We start from the raw sequence: 19,709 nt of genomic DNA, 5'->3' as shown, positions 1-19,709 counted from the left end.
AGTCCAAATACACCACATCCACTGGTTCTCCCTTGTCCACTCCACTAGTTATATCCTCAAAAAATTCTAGATTTGTCAAGCATTATTTCCCTTTCATAAATCCATGCTGACTTGGACCGATCGTGTCACTGCTTTCCGAATGCGCTGCTATTTCATCTTTAATAATTGATTCCAACATTTTCTGCACTACTGATGTCAGGTTAACCGGTCTATAATTCCCCATTTTCTTTCTTCCTCCTTTTTTAAAAAGTGGAGTTACATTAGCTACCATCCAGTCCAGAGGAACTGATCCAGAGTCGATAGACTGTTGGAAAATGATCACCAATGCATCCACTATTTCTAGGGCCACTTTAAGTATTCTGGAATGCAGACTATCAGGCCATGGGGATTTATCTGCCTTCAATCACATCAATTTCCCGAACACAATTTCCTGACTAATGAGGATTTCCTTCAGTTCCTCCTTCTCACTAAACCCTCGGTCCCCTAGTATTTCCAGAAGGTTATTTGTGTCTTCCTTCGTGAAGACAGAACCAAAGTATTTGTTCAATTGGTCTGCCATTTCTTTGTTCCCCATTATAAATTCACCTGATTCCGACTGCAAGGGACCTACATTTGTTTTCACATGTCTATAAGAAGCTTTTGCAGTCAGTTTTTATGTTCCCAGCAAGTTTCCTCTCATACTCTATTTTCCCCCTCCTAATTAAACCCTTTGTCTTCCTCTGCTGAATTCTAAATTTCTCCCAGTCCTCAGGTTTGCTGCTTTTTCTGGCCAATTTATATGCCTCTTCCTTGGATTTAACACTATCCTTAACTTTCCTTGTTAGCCACAGTTGAGCCACTTTCCCCATTTTATTTTTACTTCAGACAGGGATGTACAATTGTTGAAGTTCATCCATGTGATCTTTAAATGTTTGCCATTGCCTATCCACCATCAATGGAGGACATGGCGCAGCTGATAGCGGTGATGCGGCGAACCACCAATTCCGTTTTTGCCATGCGGTAAACAATGGAATTGGTATATGGCACTGCACCCAAAGGTGCCATACTGCCTGGGCCGGCAGCACCCAAGAGTCAGGAAGAAACCTAACTGCTGTAATCTACCAAAATTCCCTGGATTCTGGGGAGGTCCCAGTGGATTGGAAAACTGCAAATGTAATGCCCCTATTTAAAAAAGGAGGCAGCCAGAAAGCAGGAAACTATAGACCAGTTAGCCTAACATCTGTCGTTGGGAAAATGCTGGAGTCCATTATTAAGGAGGCTGTAGCAGGACATTTGGAAAAGCATAATTCAATCAAACAGAGTCAGCATGATTTTATAAAAGGGAAATCATGTTTGACAAATTTGCTGGAGTTCTTTGAGGATGTAACGAGCAGGGTGAATAAGGGGGAACCAATGGATGTGGTTTATTTGATTTCCAGAAGGCTTTTGATAAGGTGCCACATAAAAGGTTACTGCACAAGATAAAAGTTCATGGGGTTGGGGGTAATATATTAGCATGGATAGAGGATTGGCTAACGAACAGAAAACAGAGAGTTGGGATAAATGGGTAATTTTCCGGTTGGTCAACAGTAACTAGTGTGGTGCTGCAGGGATCAGTGCTGGGTCCTCAACTATTTACAATCTATATTAATGACTTGGATGAAGGGACCGAGTATAGTGTAACCAAGTTTGCGGATGATACAAAGATGGGTGTGAAAGCAAATTGTGAGGAGGACACACAAAATCTGCAAAGGGATGTAGACAGGTTAAGTGAGTGGGGAAAAATTTGGCAGATGGAGTACAATGTGGGAAAATGTGAGGTTATCCACTTTGGCAGAAAAAAAATAGAAAAGCAAATTATAATTTAAATGGAGAAAAATTGCAAAGTGCTTCAGTACAGAGGGACCTGGGGGTCCTTGTGCATGAAACACAAAATGTTAGTATACAGGTACAGAAAGTAATCAGGAAGGCAAATGGAATGTTGGCCTTTATTGCAAGGGGGATAGAGTATAAAAGCAGAGAAGTCCTACGACAACTGTACAGGGTATTGGTGAGGCCACGCCTAGAGTGCTGCGTGCAGTTTTGGTCTTTAAGGAAGGATATATTTGCATTGGAGGCTGTTCAGAGAAGGTTCACTCGATTGATTCCGGAGATGAGGGGATTGACTTATGAGGATAAGTTGAGTAGGTTGGGCCTATACACATTGGAGTTCAGAAAAATGAGAGGTGATCTTATTGAAACTTAGAAGATAATGAGGGGGCTCGACAAGGTGGATGCAGAGAGGATATTTCCACTCATAGGGGAAACTAAAACGAGGGGACATAGTCTCAGAATAAGGGGCCGTCCATTTAAAACTGAGAAGGAGAAATTTCTTCTCTCAGAGGGCTGTAAATCTGTGGAATTCTCTGCTCCAGAGAGCTGGCGGCTGGGTCATTGAATATATTTAAGGCGGAGATAGACAGATTTTTGAGAGATAAGGGAATAAGGGGTTATGGGGAGCGGGCAGGGAAGTGGAGCTGAGTCTATGATCAGATATTATTGAATGGCGGAGCAGGCTCGAGGGGCCAAATGGCCTACTCCTGCTCCTATTTCTTATGTTCTTAGGACTCTGAAGACGGGTCTTCGGAAACCAATTCTCTAGAATTCCCACAAATGACACTGCCGCTGCCACGGTCACCCCCGCCACCACCACAGTAGCAGCACTCGAGGTGCTCTGCTGCACGACATCTTGGTGTAAACGCGGGTGGGTCAGGGGCAAAGGGGGTGTCAAAGTCAGGGGGGGTGGGGTAAAGACGGAGAGAACGGTGGCCGCAAGTAGAATTTTTGCCGGGTTTGGGGGGGGGGGGGGGGGTGGAGGGTTGTGGGTGTTTCTAGTTTTTAATATTTAATGTTATCAATGTTAGTTGCTGTTAATTGGTTGCTTGGTTTAAATTATGTTACGTTTTTCCTTTAACAAGAATTATTTAATTATTTATTTCAAAAATAAGTTTCGCAATTTTCTTAAGTGTAATAGAAATGTTTATAATTTAACAATTCTTGTGCAGTGTCTCACTCGCTTTTACAAACTGAAGATTATCAATACAAGGATTGCAAACAATGGTCAGGCAAGGATGAAACATAACTGTCACCGTTCAAGCAAAGAGTTCATTTATGAGCTGCTGATGCAACAGTTTTGCAGGTGCGTAACGACCACGGGGGCTTCTCCTGTGGCGTGTTGTGGGGGGGGGGGGGGGGGGGCCTCATCCTCCTTGATGTCCTCATCCTTGTCCTCCTCCTCCTCTTCCGCCTCCCCTCTCTCCTGAGATGGACCGGCAGTCCCCTCTGAATAGCTAAGTTGTGCAACATGCAGCACACCATAATGAACTCAGCAACCTGCTCAGGATGGTATTGCAGGCTGCCTCCAGAGTGGTCCAGTCATCTGAAGTGCTGCTTCAGCACTCAAATTGTCTTTGACAATATTGAGTGTGGCTATCATCATCATAGGCAGTCCCTCGGAATCGAGGAGGACTTGCTTCCACTCCCAAAGTGAGTTCTTTGATGGCTGAACAGTCCGATACGAGAGCCACAGACCCTGTTATAGGTGGAACAGACATTAGTCGGGGGAAGGGGTCGGTGGGGCTGGTTTGCCGCACGCTCCTTCTGCTGCCTGTGCCTGGCCTCTTCGTGCTCCTTGCGTCGAGACTCAAAGAGCTCAACGCCCTCCCGGATGGACTTTCTCCACCTTGGGCGGTCTGCAGCCAGAGTCTCCCAGGTGTCAGTGGTAATGTTGCACTTTACCAGGGAGGCTTTGAGGGTGTCCTTATAACGTTTCCGCTGTCCTCCTTTGGCTCATTTACCATGAAGGAGTTCTGCATAAAGCATTTGCTGAGGGAGTCTCGTATCTGGCATGCGTACTATGTGGCCTGCCCAGCAAAGCTGATCAGAGTGTGGTCAGTGCTTCAATATTGGGGATGTTAGCCTGGTCGAGGACACTGATGTTGGTGCACCTGTCCTTCCAGATTTGCAAGATCTTGCGGAGACATCGTTGGTGATATATTTCCAGCGACTTGAGGTGCCTTCTGTACATCGTCCATGCCTCAGGCCCATACAGGAGGGAGGGTATTACTACAGCCCTGTAGACCATGAGTTTGGTGGTGGATTTGAGGGCCTGGTCTTCAAACACTCTTTTCTGCAGGCGGCCGAAGGCTGCGCTGGCGCACTGGAGGCGGTGCTGAATTTCCGCATCAATGTCTGCCTTTGTTGATAAGAGGCTCCCGAGATATGGGAAATGGCCGCACCGTGGATCTTGATGATTGGAGGGCAGTACTGTGCGGCGATGTGACTATATGCTCAGCATCTGTCTGGGGCTTACAGAGTGGGGTCAACAGTAGGTGGCGAGGCCGTATCCTTTGTCACCCAACACTGATCTTCTGGCTGACTCTTAGAGGTCGAAGACAGTGTTCTCACACAAGATGTGCGCATCATGAATGCTCCCTGGAAAATTGGCATGTACTGCCATGATTATTTGCTTGTGGTCAACAATGAGCTGCACGTTCAGGGAGTGGAATCCCTTTTGGTTCCGGTACACCTCTGCCTCCTCTAAAAGGTGCTTGCATGGCAATGTGTGTACAGTCTATTGTGCCCTGGACCTTGGGGAAGTTTGCTACTCTCGAAAAACCCAAAGCCCTCTCACTCTGGTCATTGGGAAGTTTATAAAGTCCATCCTGCGTGCGTAAAGCGCTTCAGTCACCTGGCGAATGCAGCGATGTGTGGCGTGCTGAGAAATGCAGCAAATGTCGCCAGCTGATGCCTGAAAGGAGCCTGATGAATAGAAACATAGAAAATAGGTGCAGGAGTAGGCCAATCGGCCCTTCGAGCATGCACCACCATTCAATAAGATCATGACTGATCATTCCCTCAGTACCCCTTTTCTGCTTTCTCGCTATACCCCTTGATCCACTTAGCCGCAAGGGCCATATCGAACTCCCTCTTGAATATATCTAACGAACTGGCATCAACAACTCTCTGCGGCAGGGAATTCCACAGGTTAACAACTCTCTGAGTGAAGAAGTTTCTCCTCATCTCAGTCCTAAATGGCCAACCCCTTATCCTAAGACTATGTCCCCTGGTTCTGGACTTCCCCAACATCGGGAACATTTTTCCCGCATCTAACCTGTCCAGTCCCGTCAGAATCTTATATGTTTCTATGAGATCCCCTCTCATCCTTCTAAATTCCAGTGAAAGAAGGCCCAGTTGATCCAGTCACTCCTCATATGACAGTCCAGCCATCCCAGGAATCAGTCTGGTGAACCTTCGCTGCACTCCCTCAATAGCAAGAATGTCCTTCCTCAGATTCAGATACCAAAACTGAACACAATATTCCAGGTGAGGCCTCACTAAGGTCCTGTACAACTGCAGTAAGACCTCCCTGCTCCTATACCTTTAACTATGAAGGCCAATATACCATTTGCCTTCTTCACCGCCTGCTGTACCTACATGCCAACCTTCAATGACTGATGAACCATGACACCCAGCTCTCATTGCACCTCCCCTTTTTCTAATCTGCCACCATTCAGATAATATTCTGCCTTCGTGTTTTTGCCCCCAAAATGGATAACATCACATTGATCCACATTATACTGCATCTGCCATGCATTTGCCCACTCACCTAACTTGTCCAAGTCACCCTGCAGTCTCTTAGCGTCCCCCTCACAGCTCGCATTGCCACCCAGTTTAGTGTCATCTGCAAACTTGGAGATATTACACACAATTCCTTCATCCAAATCATTAATGTCTATTGTAAAGAGCTGGGGTGCCAGCACTGAGCCCTGCAGCACTCCACTCGTCACTGCCTGCAATTCTGAAAAACCCGTTTATCCTGACTCTCTGCTTCCTGTCTGCCAACCAGTTCTCTATCCACGTCAGTACATTACTCCCAATACCATGCACTTTGACTCTGCACACCAATCTCTTGTGCGGGAACTTGTCAAAAGCCTTTTGAAAGTCCACATCCATTGGTTCTCCCTTGTCCACTCCACCAGTTACATCCTCAAAAAATTCCAGAAGATTCGTCAAGTATGATAAATCCATGTTAACTTGGACCGATACTGTCACTGCTTTCCAAATGCGCTGCTATTTCATCATTAATGATTGATTCCAACATTTTCCCCATTACTGATGTCAGGCTAACCGATCTATAAATTACCCGTTTTCTCTCTGCCTCCTATTTTAAAAATTGGTGTTACATTAGCTACCCTCCAGTCCATAGGAACTGATCCAGAGTCGATCAACTGTTGGAAAATGATCACCAATGCATCCACTATTTCTAGGGCCGCTTCCTTAAGTACTCTGGGATGCAGACTATCAGGCTCCAGGGATTTATCAGCCTTCAATCCCATCAATTTCCCGAACACAATTTCCCGCCTAATAAGGATATCCTTCAGTTCCTCCTTCTCACTAGACCCACTGTCCCCTAGTACATTCAGAAGGTTATTCGTGTCTTCCTTTGTGAAGACAGAACCAAAGTATTTGTTAAATTAGTCTGCCATTTCTTTGTTCTCCATTATAAATTCACCTGAATCCGACTGCAAGGGACCTACATTTGTCTTCACTAATCTTTTTCTCTTCACATATTTATAGAAGCTTTTGCAGTCAGTTTTTATGTTCCCTGCAAGCTTCCTCTCATACTCTATTTTCCCCCTCTTAATTAAACCCTTAGTCCTCCTCTGTTGAATTCTAAATTTCTCCAAGTCCTCAGGTTTGTTACTTTTTCTAGCCAATTTATATGCTTCTTCCTTGGTTTTAACACTATCCTTAATTTCCCTGGTTAGTCACGGTTGAGCTACCTTCCTAGTTTTATTTTTACTCCAGTCAGGGATGTACAATTGCTGAAGTTCATCCATGTGATCTTTAAATGTTTGCCATTGCTTATCCACCATCAACCCTTTAAGTATCCTTTGCCAGTCTATTCTAGCCAATTCACGCCTCATACCGTCGAAGTTACCTTTCCTTAAGTTCAGGACCCTAGTTTCCGAATTAACTGTGTCACTCTCCATCTTAATAAAGAATTCTACCATATTATGGTCACTCGTCCCCAAGGGGCCTCGCACAACAAGATTGCTAATTAGTCCCTTCTCATTGCACATCACCCAGTCTAGAATGGCCAGCTCTCTAGTTGGTTCCTCAACATATTGGTCTAGAAAACCATCCCTAATACACTCCAGGAAATCCTCCTCCACCGCATTACGACCAGTTTGGTTCGCCCAATCAATATGTGGATTAAAGTCACCCATGATAACTGTTGTACCTTTATTGCACACATCCCTTATTTCTTGTTTGATGCTGTCCCCAACCTCACTACTACTGTTTGGTGGTCTGTACATAACTCTCACGAGCGTTTTCTGCCCTTTGGTATTCTGCAGCTCCACCCATACCGATTCCACATCATCCAGGCTAATGTCCCTTCTTACGATTGCATTAATTTCCTCTTTAACCAGCAACGCCACCCCGACTCCTTTTCCTCTCTGCCTATCCTTCCTAAATGTTGAATATCCCTGGATGTTGAGTTCCCAGCCTTGGTCACCCTGGAGCCATGTCTCCATGATGCCAATTACATCATATCCGTTAACTGCTGTCTGTGCAGTTAATTCGTCCACCTTATTCCGAATACTCCTCGCATTGAGGCACAGAGCCTTCAGGCTGGTCTTTTTAACATACTTTGCCCCTTTAGAATTTTGCTGCAATGTGGCCCTTTTTGTTTTTTGCCTTGGGTTTCTCTGCCCTCCACTTTTACTATTCTCCTTTCTATCTTTTGCTTCTGCCTGCATTTTATTTCCCTCTGTCTCCCTGCATAGGTTCCCATCCCCTTGCCATGTTAGTTTAACTCCTTCCCAACAGCACAAGCAAACACTCCCCCAGGACATTGGTTCCAGTCCTGCCCGTGCGGTTTGTACTGGTCTCACCTCCTCCAGAACTGGTTCCAATGCCCCAGGAATTTGAATCCCTCCCTTTTGCACCACTCCTCAAGCCACGTATTCATGTGAGCTATCCTGCGATTCCTACTCTGACTAGCACGTGGCACTGGTAGCAATCCTGAGATTACTGCTTTTGAGGTCCTACTTTTTAATTTAGCTCCTAGCTCCCTGAATTCATCTCGTAGGACCTCATCCCGTTTTTTACCTATATCGTTGGTACCTACGTGCACCACGACAACTGGCTGTTCACCCTCCCTTTTCAGAATGTCCTGCACCCGCTCAGAGACATCCTTGACCCTTGCACCAGGGAGGCAACATACCATCCTGGAGTCTCGGTTGCGGCCGCAGAAACGCCCATCTATTCCCCTTACAATCGAATCCCCTATCACTATAGCTCTCCCACTCTTTTTCTTGCTCTCCTGTGCAGCAGAGCCACCCACGGCTGCTGCTGCCCTCCCCTTTGAGTCTTCCCCCTCAACAGTATCCAAAGCGGTGTATCTGTTTTGCAGGGGGATGACCGCAGGGGACCCCTGCACTACCTTCCTTCCATCCACTGCTCTTCCTGTTGGTCACCCATTTACCAGCTGGCTGTGTACCCTTTACTTGCGGTGAGACCAACTCGCTAAACGTGCTATTCACGTCATTCTCAGCATCGTGCATGCTCCAGAGTGAATCCACCCGCAGCTCCAGTGCCACAATACGATCCGTCAGGAGCTGGAGGCAGATACACATACCGCACATGTAGTCGTCAGGGTCACCGGAAGCGTCCCTGACTTCCCACATAGTACAGGAGGAGCATAACACATGTCCGAGCTCTCCTGCCATGACTTAACCCTTAGATTAACTTAAATTGGCAACAGCAATGCTAAAGGTTACTTACTGATATAGAAAAGAAAAAGAAAAACTACTCACCAATCGCCAGCCAATCACTTACCCCCTTGGCTGTGATATCACCTTTCGATTTCTTTCTACTTCTTTTTGCCTCCCTGCTGCAGCTGCACCAGCTGGCCTTTTGTAGGCCTCCGACGTCCACAGACTCCCTGCTGCTCGCACTCCCGCCTCTCCGACGCGTTGGGCCTTTTGTAGGCCTCCGACGTCCACGGACTCCCTGCTGCTCGCACTCCTGCCTCTCCGACGCTTTGGGCCTTTTGTAGGCCTCCAACGTCCCCAGACTCCCTGCTGCTCGCATAGAAGGAAAGTGCCACAGTCACCGTAACCTCAACGGGCAGTGAGGTCCTGATGCTGCTGGTAGGCTGCAGGTCTCCCTTAAGCAGCTGGCATATCTCACTGATGACCTCTTTTCGGAAGTGCAGCCTTCTAACGCACGCTGTATCAGACAGGTGCACGTATGACCACTGCTCCCTGAAAATGCATTGGGGGTAAGGCCTCCTCCTCCTCAGTAGTGTGCCACCTCTTTGATTGGGCACATAATGTTCTTTAATTAACCTTCTTCCATCTCTATTCTGCAGCATGTGAGTAGCCAGCAATATTGGCTGAGAAATTACAGGCCCCATTCCTTTAAATGTCCTAAACTGTCGTCAAAATTCTTCAATTGTCCTTAAACAGCCACACATGTACTCTAAATTGACCACAATGCGCTCAGATAATGTTCAAGATTTTCAAACACACTTAAAGTCCACTCACGAATTACTTTAATTCAGCAGCCTTTTCATTAAGTTCGTCTGATTTAAAACATGGCGTCTATACCGCTGGGTTAAGCTCAGCTGGCTGCAGCTTTTTCTGGGCGTTTTTTTAAGCCGGCGGTAATTCGAGTGGTATTTGGGTGAATTGCCGAATTTAGTGCCCGGCGGTAATTTCCACTTTTAACATAATTTTGGGCGGTGCACGAGAAATTACATCATATTTGAAGAAAAAAAAAAATGGGCGGGCGGTTTCACTTACTGCCAGCGGTAATTAACTGCTGAATTTAGCGTCGGCGGTATATGGGCAGTAGTTTCCATTTTTATACTGTTATGGGCGGTAAAGTGCTCCTCAGCGTTATATGGGTGGTAAAAGGGCGGAATACTAACAAATTTCTAGCCCACTCTGTCCATCAAGCAGGCAATGGCTGTGGCACTTCTGTGACAAAAATGAAGTGTTTTTGTCCTTAGTTTGTACGTCTTTTCTGTGTAATATAGTCTGAAGTATCAGGATAAAAAAGTTATTTTAAGAAAGATACTACCCTCAAAACGACTTCTGACATTACACGCTCAGAAATGTGTCTGTTTTCTTGCTACGCCTGAAGCATAAAAGGAACCAGTTAAGATGTCGGTTACTAACAGTCATAGCATCCGAGGAAAAACAAAGTGCTCGGAAAATTTAACACACATCACCAGACAATTAACCAATGTCAGTGTATTCAGAACAATTTCGACCACACACATCAACACCCACTAGGTAGTTTTTGACAGGCCTTGTGTATGTGTGTGTGTATATGTATATGTGTGTGTGTGTGTGTGTGTGTGTGTATGTTATATTATATATATTAATGTAACTGCAGTCCACTGTGCAAGTAATTACCTTAGAAAAGCAGATTGGCTTCTCAAAAGGCATGTCTCCATTTCAAATAATGCAAGGAGTTTTGGACATTTAGAATTCTCGCGTTAATTTCAAGGCACAAATTTCATTGGTAATCGCAATCGCAAGCATGATTACACCAGTAGAGATTAAGGTGATAAACTACCCTGAAGATTCTATTTGTTACCTGAAAAGTCTGCAAAGAAAGACTCAAAGGAATGCAAATAACTAGCTTACCTGTATAAATCTTTGAGGACTGATTTAAAATGACTGTTATATGATCTGACTTTGATAAATTGGCCGTATTTACTGCTGCTGTAAAAGATTATGGCCTAAAAATTCCACTGGGTATTCTCCTGATTTGCCACTATAACTTTAATGGAACCCTCAGAAAAATGGCGTACATGGCTAAAAACTGCTGTTGACACCATTGCTTTGGGGTTTTCACCAATCTCCTGACAGAGTTATGCAGGTTACTGGCACGAACCCCATGGAATTTCAATTACTACCTGTTACCCAAATAAATCTCTCCCTAATAAGAAAACTACTAGCAATTCAAGCTGCATATCAGAGGAAAAGCCTGAAATTCTCAGCTGAGCAAATACAGGAAATAGTACTCCCTCAGTGGCAGTCTAAAATAATTTAGCAGTCTGTTTCCTAATGTCATCAATGGCAAAACAGCTAGACCTGATAGCATAAGATAAGCTGGGATAACTGTTCAACTGATTTCTGCATCTCATCTGTGAATAAATTTAGTAAGATTCAATCCTCATTTAAAAAGTAGCTTGGGCATACAGCCATTCTCCCCAGGCTTTGTTGATTCTTTTTCCAGCAATGATGATTTCCGGTATTTGTTCGAGACATTGATTTCCTATTATAATAGGTGTGGCAAAGGTGGCTCCCTTTCTGTTGTTAGTAAATGTATAGCTTGTATTGCCTGTTGGGAATCAAGTTTAGCTTACTAAATGCTCCTATATGTTCAGTAAGACCATTGCCATGTTTCAGGATTTCAGACTTTAATGCCATGGAGGATCCTGGCGTAATACATATTATAAAAGCTACTACTGAGCAAACCATAGGTCTCAGAGTTAAAGTCACAGAGCTGGCAGGTGTCAATTACATTTCAGACTGAGCATCTGGACCAATATCCTAAAGACAATGAAAGATAGTTGGATATTCCAGTAATTATTCACACTCGTTGTTCCCGTGACCACTCTATTCATGTAAACTCAGCAGGGGTCACTACCAAGTGGAGTCTACTCTTAGGGTGGGGTAGTGATTAGTTTGACTAAAAGTTGACAGTGCCTATTAAGAAAGAGAGAGGTGAACACAGAAAGACCATGAAATGCTGCAAGATATTTGATAAAACAGGAGACTGCATCGAGAGGAGGGCTGCAGACCAGGATGCAAAGGAGTTATTCTGTTTAAGTTAGTTAGAAACATAGAAAATAGGTGCAGGAGCAGGCCATTCGACCCTTCGAGCCTGCACCACCATTCAATAAGATCATGGCGGATCATTCACCTCAGTACCCCATTGAATTGGGGTAGCATTGTGTGCTCATTATTTTTATATTATTACGTAGCGACAAGTTGTACTGTTGCAAATCAGTGAAATGGATAGTAACTGCTGTTCTGTATCTTAGCCTTATTATGGAAGAAAGCAGATTAACCAGTTAGTAACAAGCCTCAGCTTACCTGGTGTTAACTCAGTCCACCGTCAAGGAGATTGAAAAAATACACGCAAAAGAAATGAATTTCTGGTCTAGATCTCAAGAGGATACTATTGTTACATCCTTGGATTGTATTATCATACACCCTCTCAGGTGGACGGATAATATCCCATGGCACTATTTCGAAGAGGAGCAGGGGAGTTATCCCCGGTGTCCTGGCCAATATTTATCCCTCAATCAACATTACAAAAACAGATAATCTGGTCATTATCACATTGCTGTTTGTGATTTGGCTGCTTCATTTCCCATATTACAACAGTGACTACACTCCAAAAGTACTGCATTGGTTGTAAAGCGCTTTGAGATGTTTGGTGGTCGTGAAAGGCACCATATAAATGTAAGGATTTCTTTCTTTTGGGAGATCCAAATTTGTCACAACTGCCCTCGTTGGCAGAGACTTGAAGCAAGTAATTTGTTATTGCTCAGAAGCTGTCTTTTTAATCTCCAGAACATTTATACAAAAATTGCAGTATCCAGGTAGCAAACCACATGGTACCCGGTAAACATAGCAATAAATGGGATTTATTACAGGATGCTGTACTTAGCTTGGTCTAGCCTGGGAAATTAGATTCACTAGGAAGATCTACTAAATCTAGAGATCATTCCCAGCTTGATACAATGTGGAGACAATGGTTCTGATTACCACAGCCTCCTTGTAAAATGTGTAAAATACTTGACATCAAAACAGCACATGGTATTCTCACAAGTGCACTTTCTGCATGTAAATTAATCATAGCAGGCAAATGAACAAACTCACGTATTTCTTCTGAAATCTTTCATTAACGTTGAATGTTCTGGCATCTTTTTAATGTCTTCCCAATCTTTATCTACAGACAAAACATTAGATAAAATGCAAGTTAATTTGCATTGCTGTATGTCTTTTAATTACCTCAACACATTTCTAGTTTGTAATATCTACAAAAGATTATTTAAAATATAAAATACTTGTCTATAATAGCAGTAACAAACTAAATTGCACTTGTATGTTTTTTGTGCTCAATGTTAGGATAGGTAATGAAATACTATTTCATTTTTGATACCCAATATCATAAAGTATTGCCATATCAGTATGACCAGATGCAGAGTAAATTAGGCTAGATTTAAACTGAGATTCCAGAGATAAGAACAGTGTATTTACACACTGCACCACATAGTAACCTCTTTTTAAGAAGATTTATCTTGTTACCAAATTAAACAATGAACTTCAAGTTCAGTCTGTTAGTCCTGAAGCAACGTTGAAATAACGCCACCTTAAAATAAGTTAGCCTCTAATTCCCATTAAATAATGTGAAAAAAATTAATGTGTCTCCTGATCAAACTGAGATAAGGGTCTATCAAATGTGTGTTCTGAGCACACTGCTTTTTAGTTGCAAGACCTGCACCACCTACAGCAGGTATGAGAGAAGGTTAAATTCTTTCCACATTTGCTGCCTCTGCCATATTCTAAATATCTAGTAGGAAAACGTTCTTGACACTGAAGTACAGCACTTGAGGAAGTTAAGTTGTTTACACTTATCTCTGCTTTAAACCAGTAAGTGCAGCAGACAGTATAGGTACTGGTCTGATATACATAGTGCCATTTCAGGTTAAACAGCAGACACAGACATTTGAAACAAACCATTTCCAGAAACCCAATTCAAATTCAGTTGCTTCAGGCCAGTTTAAAAATCTACTTCAACTGACATCAGCACCATTTATTGCGCAGTTACATTGCGAGTCCTGCTTCATCCCACAATATGGTGATTCTGCTGGTGCTCTGAATTTGCCCCATTTTAATTGCCAGGAGGAATTCAGAGCACAAGTGGCAACAGTGAAGCAAATGTGAATGTTTAAAATATGCTTTTACAGCTTATGTTCCTGGCTTTTGGCACTATTCAGTGTCAGAGTGAGGAGTGTGCAAGTTTTGTGGGCCTACACAGGTAGGCTGAGGGGTCAATCTGCCCACAATTGAAACAAAAAGCTGCATCCAGTACCGCCATCAGCAGCCATTTATCTCTGCTACACAAGGTCTTTTGTGTGCAGCAGTGCATAGAGACGCCACCTTTAGGAGTGGATATCCATTCTACAAAGGCACAAACACTAGCTTGTTTATGTGTTAAGCTGCTACAATAGGCAGGGCGGACTCTGGCAAAAGCATTACAATATAAATAAAAGTAGAAAAGCTACTGGAATGCTTTCAGTAGAAAGTATTCCTTCACATTTAATTTTTTTTTAAACTTTTCTCCTGCATGGTAGGAGATCCTTCAATTAAAAGGACTAAGTTTTATTCTATTTTTGTTCTCTGATTAAACCTACCTATTTTCAAGTTTTCACTTGCATCTGGCAATACTGTCATGATGCATGTTACTTCTTGCACCTGTCCTGCTGCAGCTTTGTGCAATAACAAAACAATTAGCATTCTCGACAAGTCTGGATGCCAATTAGATGCCATCGAGGTCGGAAAAGTTACTGCCAGGTGACTACAGTGGCAACATTTTGTGGTTTGAATGCCTCTAGATCACCATCTAAATGGCCCAAGGCACCAGCTGATGTACACGAGGCCCTCCATGATCCTCATGGGGTTTCCCAATACCATACTTCAGTGGCAACATTGAAAATTAGCCAGTAAATTAAAGACATCTATATTCAAATCTTTTATTTCAATATGGATGGGGGAAGTACATTGCACTGAATGTATTGCTGGAGGCTTTCCAAATCCAAAAACTGCCTGATTAAAAATAGTTGTAAAATTCGGTTCCAGGTGTACAGTTATGCTGTGCACTTGAAAGGAAACTAAAATGTTTATGCCACATTATATAGTGAAGGGAATAAAACACTCCACAACACTTTGAAGAATGGAGACTCAAGTATCCATTGGGGCAGATGAGAGAGATAGTAGTTAACCTACTCCTTTAAACACATGTTTGGTCTGTTTGTGAGCAGCGCTAATTCCCATTTTCATTGTCAAACAGCCAAGAATTTCCAAAGACAAAGACAGATACTGCAACAGTGTGGCAAGTGTTATACACATTCTCCAGTATTTCCCCACATCCTAAGATACTATGCCCATTTCATCCACCTTGACAGGCTGAATCCTCCTTGTTGGGATTTAAGCCTCAGATCTTCCAATCCTGAGCCCAGCAATCAACTAACGCAGCTACCCAACATTATCTAATGGACAACGGTGAATTACTATCCAACACATATCACACGAGATTTCTACCTACCACCTTCAGTGTGTGAATGTAAAGACATCTGGACAATGTTCTTCAGATTCTTGTCCATCACTTAACAAAAGCAAGCAACAGGTGGCCAGTCATACTTAACAATTTATATGAAACATATTTTTAAATGCCTTCTTACTACAAGAGAAACAGTCAGATCATTGTTAAAGCAAATTCGCATTGTCTGACAGCTTTTGCAAACACAAGGGAACCAGCAACTGAATTAAAGTAATCCTGTTTTGAAAACATTGCAAAGCCACCAATATAGTTTTTTTTTTGCATACATTCAGGAGAGAGAGAACCAGTATAACATCGATAAACATAGAAAATAGGTGCAGGAGTAGGCCATTTGGCCCTTCGAGCCTACACCACCATTCAATAAGATCATGGCTGACCATTCATCTCAGTACCCCTTTCCTGCTTTCTCTCCATACCCCTTGATCCCGTTAGCCGTAAGGGCCATATCTAACTCCCTCTTGAATATATCCTATGAAGTGGCATCAACAACTCTCTGCGGTAGAGAATTCCAGAGGTTAACAACTCTGAGTGAAGAAGTTTCTCCTCATCTCAGTCCTAAATAGCTTACCCCTTATCCTTAGATTGTGACCCCTGGTTCTGGACTTCCCCAACATCGGGAACATTCTTCCTGCATCTAATCTGTCCAGTCCAGTCAGAATTTTATATGTTTCTATGAGATCCTCTCTCATTCTTCTAAACTCCAGTGAATACAGGCCTAGTCAATCCTCATATGTCAGTCCTGCCATCCCAGGAATCAGTCTGATGAACTTTCGCTGCACTCCCTCAATAGCAAGAACGTCCTTCCTCAGATTGGGAGACCAAAACTGAACACAATATTCCAGGTGAGGCCTCAACAAGGCCCTGTACAACTGCAATAAGATCGCCCTGCTCCGATACTCAAATCCCCTAGCTATGAAGGCCAACATGCCACTTGCCTTCTTCACCGCCTGCTGTACCTGCATGCTAACTTTCAATGACTGATGTACCATGACACCCAGGTCTCGTTGATTCTCCCCTTTTCCTAATCTGCCGCCATTCAGATAATATTCTGCCTTCCTGTTTTTGCCCCCAAAGTGGATAACCTCACATTTATCCACATTATACTGCATCTGCCATGCATTTGCCACTCACCTAACCTGTCCAAGTCACCCTGCAGCCTCTTAGCATCCTCCTCACAGCTCACACCACCACCCAGCTTAGTGTCATCTGCAAACTTGGAGATATTACACTCAACTCCTTCATCTAAAATCAGTGATGTATATTGTAAATAAAGGGGTCCCAGCTCTGAGCCCTGCGGCACCCCACTAGTCACTGCCTGCCATTCTGAAAAGGGTACTGAAGAGCTTTATGGTTATTTGATTGTTGTTGGGTTATATGGTTGTTGGGTTTAGCCAACAAAATTATTCCATACCCTATATGCTTAGAGATTTTAGTACAAGATGTAGCGGTTACTTTTTAAATTTGCAACTAACATTATTGTTATATCAAATATACAAAATCCCAACTATCCAACAACTCTGTGTATGCAGCACTTATTCTACATGGAGGACTGCTCCACTGTAAATGTTTAAAAATAAATAAATAATATGAAAGCAATTTAAGTTCACGTGAGTAGATCAGTTCAGTCAAGATTCCAAACTCACCTGCTGGGAATCCCATTACATTGAATATTCTATCCAGTTGGTCATGGTGATACGGATTACTAGTCTTGATATCCTCTTGACGACAATGAAAAATAGGCTCAGATGTTAGCAGCTCAGCAAATATACAGCCAATAGCCCAAATATCTATTAAAATAGATAAAGTGGAGACCAGTAAGTCAAATGGACAAAACACACAAAGCAGAGAGTTCAATGTCAAACTGGAGTTTTTCAGCTTCTGAAGAGCATCAAAGAGTTCACTGCTTACTCTTTTTTTGCAGGATCGTTTGGAGACATCATCCTGACTTTCATACATTTAGTACAATTAAACTAGAGACTGCCGATAAATGAAATCATTTTCATTCTAAAATAAAATGGGTTATTCTGCATCTCTAAGTTGCACCCTCCCCATAGCTATTTATATAGAATCATAGAATGGTTAGAGTACAGAAGGAGGCCATTTGGCCCGTCGAATCCGTGCCGGCTCTCTACAAGATTACTTCAGCTCGTCCCACTCCACAGCTCTTTCCCCATAATCCTGCAATTTTTTTTTCCTTCAGGTACTTTTGAAAGCCACGATTGAATCTGCTTCCACCATCCTCTCAGGCAATGCATTGCAGATCCTAACCACTTGCTGCTTAGATGTTTTGTCCCTCATGTTGCCTTTGGTTCTTCTTCCAATCATGTTAAATCTGTGTCCTCTGGTTCTTCATCCTTCCGCCAATGGGAACAGTTTCTCTCTATCTACTCTGTTTACATCCCTCATGATTTCAAATCTCCTCTCAACCTTCCCTGCTCTGAGGAGAACAACCCCAGCTTCTCCAATCTATCCACATAACTGAAGTCCCTCATCCCTAGAACCATTCTTTTAAATCCTTTCTGCACCCTCTCTAAGGCCTTCATATCCTTCCTAAAGTGCAGTGCCCAGAATTGAACACACTACTCCAGTTGAGGTCTGATTAGTGTTTTATAAAGGTTCATCATAACTTCCTTGCTGTTGTACTCTATGCCTCTACTTATGAAGCCCAGGATCCCGTATGCTATTTTTAACCGCTTTCTCAACCTGCCCCACCATCTTCAACGATTTGTGCACATATACCCCCATGCACCCTCTTTAGAATTGAACCCTTCAGTTTATATTGCCTCTCATTCTTCTTAACAACGTGCATCACTTCACACTGCTCTACGTTAAATTTCATCTGCCACATGTCTGCCTATTTTACCAGGCAATGTCCTCTGAAGAATATCACTATCCTCCTCACTGTTCAATATACTTCCAAGTTCTGTGTCATCTGCAAATATTGAAATTGTGCCCTGTGTGTCAAAGTCCAAGTCATTAATATATATCAAGAAAAGCAGTGGTCCTAGTACCAAACCCTGGGGAATACACAGTGTACCTTCCTCCAGTCCAAAAAAACAACCGCACACACTACTCTGTTTTCTGTCATTTAGCCAATATATTTAAACTATGAAGCGTTGTTCAAGTTATAAGTTAAATTGTGAATGATTTAACTTAGAAATAATCGAAAAATACAAAATTTAGAATTCTAAGCCATCTGTCAAATAACTTCAATATCTGTACAAGCAACTTTGCCTTAATTTAACTTTTGATACCCTTCAGCATATTCTTAATTCATTACTGAAATTTAGTGGACATTCGTTACAAATAAAATAATACATTTTATTAAATAAAAAGTTCTATATTTTAAAGAGGTCATTACCAATAAGTTAAATGAAAAAAATAAGATTTCACTTTTCAAATAGCCACATATGCAAATGAATGAGATACCACCATTGGTCACTCAGAAACGGAGTAAGCTTTATCACTTGAATTTCATTTCACAACAATAATTATGAAATTAAGATTTGCATGCTATTCATGTGATACATACTGGAATTGGGAAACACAATTTGTAATGAAATATTATGCAGAGATATATGCATGCACATTTCTAAATGCAATAAAAATGAACAGTGGCGTGTTTTTTATGGCTTTTCCTCCCTAGACTATCATTGGTCTCTCCATTCACACCACTGTTCATTTTTATGTATGTAAACCTGTAAATACCATGTCTAACCACCAGAGGGCTTATCCCCTGGAGTCCCAAGGCATCCCGCGATCCCTTGGGAGCACCTGTATATATGGAGACCTCACAGGCTGGAGAGCCACTCTGAGATCTGTAATAAAGGACTACGGTCACACCTTACTTTGAACTTGCAGTATCTAGTCGAACTCTTTATTCAAGACATAACAACTGCCGACGAGATACAGTTGACGAACCCCACCGCAACAATGCAGAGAACCGTGGGCATCCTGGAAAATGTTTGGAGGGAGATGATTGGGAAACCTTCATGGAGCGACTCGACCAATACTTCGTGGTCAACGAGCTGGAAGGAGAAGCGAACGCTACCAAATGAAGGGCGATCCTCCTCACCGTTTGCAGGGCACCAACGTATGGCTTCATGAAAAACCTGCTCACTCCAGCAAAACCCACAGACAAGTCATATGATGAGTTGTGCAAACTGGTCCGGGAGCATCGAAACCTGAAGGGAAACGTTCTGATAGCGAGGTATCAGTTCTACACGTACAAGAGCTACGTCGCCGAGCTAAGGCGTCTTGCATGACATTGCAAATTTGCAGGACACTTGGAGCACATGCTCAGGGACTTC

At 43.0% G+C, this 19,709-nt stretch overlaps 1 protein-coding gene across 3 annotated transcripts in view; it reads right to left on the bottom strand.

The window, feature by feature from the left end:
* Positions 1 to 19,709, bottom strand: part of cdk8 (cyclin dependent kinase 8) — a 179,963-nt gene that overhangs the window by 15,830 nt on the left and 144,424 nt on the right. For all 3 annotated transcript variants that reach the window (XM_070892271.1, XM_070892272.1, XM_070892273.1), the window contains 2 exons: positions 17,043 to 17,186; positions 12,936 to 13,005 (listed from right to left, as the gene is read on the bottom strand). In XM_070892271.1, the coding sequence (XP_070748372.1) occupies positions 12,936 to 13,005; positions 17,043 to 17,186 (214 nt within the window). The remainder of the gene's footprint in view (positions 1 to 12,935; positions 13,006 to 17,042; positions 17,187 to 19,709) is intronic.

This window comes from Pristiophorus japonicus, chromosome 10 (assembly GCF_044704955.1).
Source record: "Pristiophorus japonicus isolate sPriJap1 chromosome 10, sPriJap1.hap1, whole genome shotgun sequence".
NCBI classification, from domain to species: domain Eukaryota; kingdom Metazoa; phylum Chordata; class Chondrichthyes; family Pristiophoridae; genus Pristiophorus; species Pristiophorus japonicus.
Note: the sequence above shows the minus strand (reverse complement) of the source record. Positions and strands in the feature narration are given on the sequence as shown.